Source organism: Condylura cristata, unplaced genomic scaffold, assembly GCF_000260355.1.
Source record: "Condylura cristata isolate star-nosed mole 26May11 unplaced genomic scaffold, ConCri1.0 scaffold00033, whole genome shotgun sequence".
In the NCBI taxonomy this organism is placed as follows: domain Eukaryota; kingdom Metazoa; phylum Chordata; class Mammalia; order Eulipotyphla; family Talpidae; genus Condylura; species Condylura cristata.
This window is the reverse complement of record NW_004567134.1, coordinates 16,554,207-16,558,481: the sequence shown is the minus strand read 5'-3', so window position 1 is coordinate 16,558,481 and position 4,275 is coordinate 16,554,207. Positions and strand designations below refer to the sequence as shown.

Below are 4,275 nucleotides of genomic sequence, written 5' to 3'. Positions count from 1 at the left end.
TGTCTGTGTTTTCAGCTGGATTCTGATCTGCCCTTCCCCCAGGGCAGCGGCCAAGATCCCCGACGGGTCCCAGTACTACGTCCTCCTCATCATCACAGATGGGGTCATCTCGGACATGACACAGACCAAGGAGGCCATTGTCAGCGTGAGTCCAGGGAGGGCTTAGCAGGGAGGGGTGCTGACCGGGCTGGGAAGGGTGGTGGTCCCAGTCCACTTGCCAGTTAACAAATCAGCTCACAGGCTTCCTGGCTGCAAGGAGACACAGAGGCCTGGAGCAGAGACAGACGCCTTTGTTCTTCTCAGAGTCAGTAGTAGCTGGAGTAAGTCATGCCCTAGGTGTGTAAGCCCCAGACCCTGCAACATTATCTGAGGAGGACCAGAGACACCCGCAGCAGAGTGTTTTCAGTGTTTTCTAGAACTGTTGTACAATGTTCTTCTCCTAGCAAGTGTCATATATCTATTTCTGTCTGCATTACAGGAGAGAAACCCTGTGCTTAGGGGACCCAAATCTTTTTTTTGTTTTATGTTGTTTCCCCCCTCCCCCAAGCCTTTTAGAATAAGCAGTAAGCACACCTGTCCTCTGTTTATTATACACTTCACCCTGGTAAAAGAAAACGCTGCTATCCTGTACAGTAAACAAAACTACCCTTTGCTCTAGGGGAGGACAGTATATCTTTCAAGACCGATGGCTATAGTTGTTAATGTTACCCTTAAAAGATAGTCTTTGGCAAGGAAGTCAGCTGTCACACGCAACGGGGTGTCCCCCACCGGCTGTCGCCTGCTGTGGCTTTCGCCCTGACACCCCTCCCTCCACAGGCCTCCTCACTGCCTATGTCTATCATTATCGTCGGTGTGGGCCCAGCCATGTTTGAGGGTGAGTAGGCTGGTGGGTCTCCGTGAGCCGGGCCAAAAAGGGGGGAAATGGGAGGTAGTGGGTACCCCGGTTTGCCTCACAGGAAAGACTGGCCAGATGCCCGTGTGAAACCTCAGCCCAGCACCTTGCCTCCTAACAGGCTGCCGATACCATAACTCCCTCCCTGGCTCCTGGAAATGGAGCTGTAGGGGAGGCATGACAATGCCCACGCCATGGTGGGCATTCTCATGATGACCCCCGGGGGAGCTAAGAGGGAATGGGCCGCCTGGGTTGTGTGGGGGAGGTCCATCAGCTGAGGGCTGTCTTTTCTGCAGCGATGGAAGAGTTGGACGGGGATGACGTGCGCGTGTCCTCCAGGGGGCGCTATGCCGAGCGGGACATCGTTCAGGTAGCCCCGGCCTGGGGGAGGCACTGGGAGGGAGGCTGAGCCGGCCACCCGCCCGGCTGTCACCCCAGCCTCTGAGAATCATGGAACTAATCTTTGTAATGAATCATGGAACTAATCTTTGTAATGAGTCGAGGTGGATCTGTAGTGCAGGGGGTCGCCTAGGCCCCGCCCTCTCGGGAGGCAACCAGTAGTAATCCCACCTCTAGAGACCTCATTAGAGTGGCAGCGTCCCAGAGGGGTGGCAGGTGTGCATTGGGCACCTGGCAGGGGACCTGGCATAGTTGGGGAGCTGGGCAGGGAAAAGAGGAAGTGACAAGGGGCGGAGCGGAAGAACGCAGGGTGCAATCATTGAGCCCGGGGCCAGGAGCAGCTCTCGAAGGCGGAGGCTCACAACTGGACCAGGGGTGGCAGAGGCAGGAGGCCAGGGGTGCAGGGTGGCAGGGTGGCAGGGTGGTGAGGTAGCAGGGAGAGGAAAGGAAGGAGGGACAAAGACCTTGCTGGTTATTATGGAAATTCAGGGGTTTTTCTAAAAGAATTTGAAAGCCGGTTCAAAAGATTTTTTTACATATTTATGCATGCAAAAACTGGGGTACAGGCCAGAGATGCAAAGAGAGGATTCACCAGAGAGAGAGTGGGGAGCAGAGCAGGGAGATCTACTGAAACACACTGCTGAGGGGAGCAGCGGGCGGGTCAGGAGAGGTCTGCTGCACTACGTGGGTCACTCCCGGGCTGGGGATTGAACTCCTGCTGCAGTGGCTGCGGACAGCTTCGTATGGCTGTGCTTTAACCCCCTGCACCACCAGGGAGGACCCCAAAAGATTTTTAAGAAGAAATTCTTAGGAGTTGATGATTTGATTAAATGACAATGTGAACGTGCAGCTTCGAGCTTTTTAGCTAGAGCAAGTGAGTGAGTGAAGATCCATTTACTGGACTGGGCCCGCGGAATAGAGATGTTCCGCATGACAGGATCTGTGGCACCTGTATCGTACCAGAGCGGCCAGAGGTGAATAGAGGAATCTTCAGGGAGCGGTTTGTAAAACCATGAACGTACATGAAGGCGTGGGAGGAGAGGGAAGAAAGGCAGGAGAGGGCAGGGCCTGCGTTAGAGATCAGCTAGATCAGAGGAAGGTGGGTGGGAGCCAGTGGGTGTGTCCAGACTGGACGAAGGTAATGGAAAGTTAACGAGAAATCAAGCCGGATAAGGTCTGGCAGTTGCAGCCACTTGGGGCGCTGGCCACATTGTCAAGGGCAGGGTCAGTAGACCGTGAGGCCACACTGGAGTAGGTTGAGGATATATAGCAGGCGGGAGGGACTGGGAGGAAGGAGGTGGGGAGAAAGTAAATGAGAAAACTGCAGGGTGCGACATTTGGAGAGATATTAGGAGCCCCAGCGGAAACCTCCCCACTGCCCTCCTCCCCGCCCCTCTGCCGGCTCTGCCCACACCTGATTTTCTGTCCCTGTCTTAGTTTGTCCCGTTCCGAGACTATGTGGACCGGTCGGGGAACCAGGTGTTGAGCATGGCCCGACTGGCCAAGGATGTGCTGGCCGAGATCCCGGAGCAACTGCTGTCCTATATGCGTACCAGGGACATTCAGCCTCGGCCCCCACCCCCTGCCAACCCCAGCCCAGCCCCAGCTCCGGAGCAGCCCTGAGGAGCTCGGCCACCCCACGCCCGGCAGCCTGTCCACCTGTCTACCCGCTGCTGCTGCTGCTGAAGGCCAGAGGCCCCTGGCGCCTTGGGGTGCGCTGGGAGGCCAGGTTGGGGGATGGTGCTGGCTGGTCAAGCCCTCCACCCCTGGCCCAGAGAAGGGCTGCCACTGCCGCCACCTGCCTGACTTCATATGCAATAATAAAGCTGATCTTTACTCCACTGTCTTGTGGACTTGGGGAGGGAGACTGGGGGCCCTGCTCTGGGGTCCCACTAAGAGAAACTCATCCCCACCCCAACACACACTCATCTAATCACTTCTTGAGACATTCTCCAGGCACTATTTTTTTTTTAAAGATTTATTGATTTCTGGGGTACAGGCCAGAGGTGCAGGGGCAGTGAGAAGATTCACCAGAGACAGTGGGGAGCAGAAGACAGGAGAGGTCTGCTGCTCCATGTGGGTCACCTCCGGGGTGGGGGATCGAACTAGCAGTGAGGCAGCTGTGGCTGGCTCGCAGTGTAGCACTGTGCCATGAGGGGGCCCCACAAACACTATTTTTAGAAAAGAGTTATTTAAGCATAGGAGAACTGGGGTACAGGCCAGAGGTGTTGGGGAGGACAGGGAGGTGAGAGACAGAGTGGGGAGCAGAATGGGCGGATTGACTGAAATACACCTTTGAGAGGAGCAGCGGGGAGACACCCTGTGGGTCACTCCCTGGCCTGGGACAGCTTCACAGTGCTGTGCTTTGACCTGCTGCGCCACCCGGGAGGGTCCTCTTCAAACACTTTAAATGATAAAAGAAATGATAGGTGAAACCTTGTTTTTTGCTCCTAAGGACAAATGGCCGGAACTTTCACCAGATTTTCAAAGGTAACCTTGACTTCAAACGGTGTCAGCTCTAAGATGACTGTGTAACTGTTCTGATCCATTTTTTCTGCGTTTCTAAATGAGGATAATAAAGATATTCCCCGCCCCTTGGGTATTCGCCACATATCAGACACTGTGCGAGGCGATTTACACGCACCATCGGATTTAATCCTCACAACGATCCTGAGGTCACCACTCTATTTTATCTCCATTTGTACACACGAGGAAACTGAGGCAGGGGGCGCTGAAACCACTGATCCCAGCGAATGCATCTGCTGGAGTCCGGCGCCCGAGATCTGAATCAGCAAGTGTCCTCCGGGCGCGTGGAAGTCGCCTCGGCCCCATGCAAGCGCCGCAGGAGGGTGCGACCCGCGGTCTGGGTTAAGATAAACCAGAGACAGAAGCTCGCACAGCTTCGGGCGGCCCCGCAGCCCCGGGGGGCCGAGGCACTGGAGGCGCAGGAAGCAGCCCTGCGGGGCCGCTGCACAGTCCGTCCC

General features: G+C 55.8%; 1 protein-coding gene across 1 annotated transcript in view; it reads left to right on the top strand.

The window, feature by feature from the left end:
- The window catches only part of CPNE9 (copine family member IX), an 18,161-nt gene extending 15,045 nt beyond the window's left edge, over window positions 1-3,116 (top strand). The window contains exons 19-22 of the mRNA XM_004692390.2: window positions 43-145; window positions 817-874; window positions 1,189-1,262; window positions 2,729-3,116. Of these exons, the coding sequence (XP_004692447.2) occupies window positions 43-145; window positions 817-874; window positions 1,189-1,262; window positions 2,729-2,914 (421 nt within the window). The 3' untranslated portion in view covers window positions 2,915-3,116. The remainder of the gene's footprint in view (window positions 1-42; window positions 146-816; window positions 875-1,188; window positions 1,263-2,728) is intronic.
- Window positions 3,117-4,275: the final 1,159 nt, after the last annotated feature.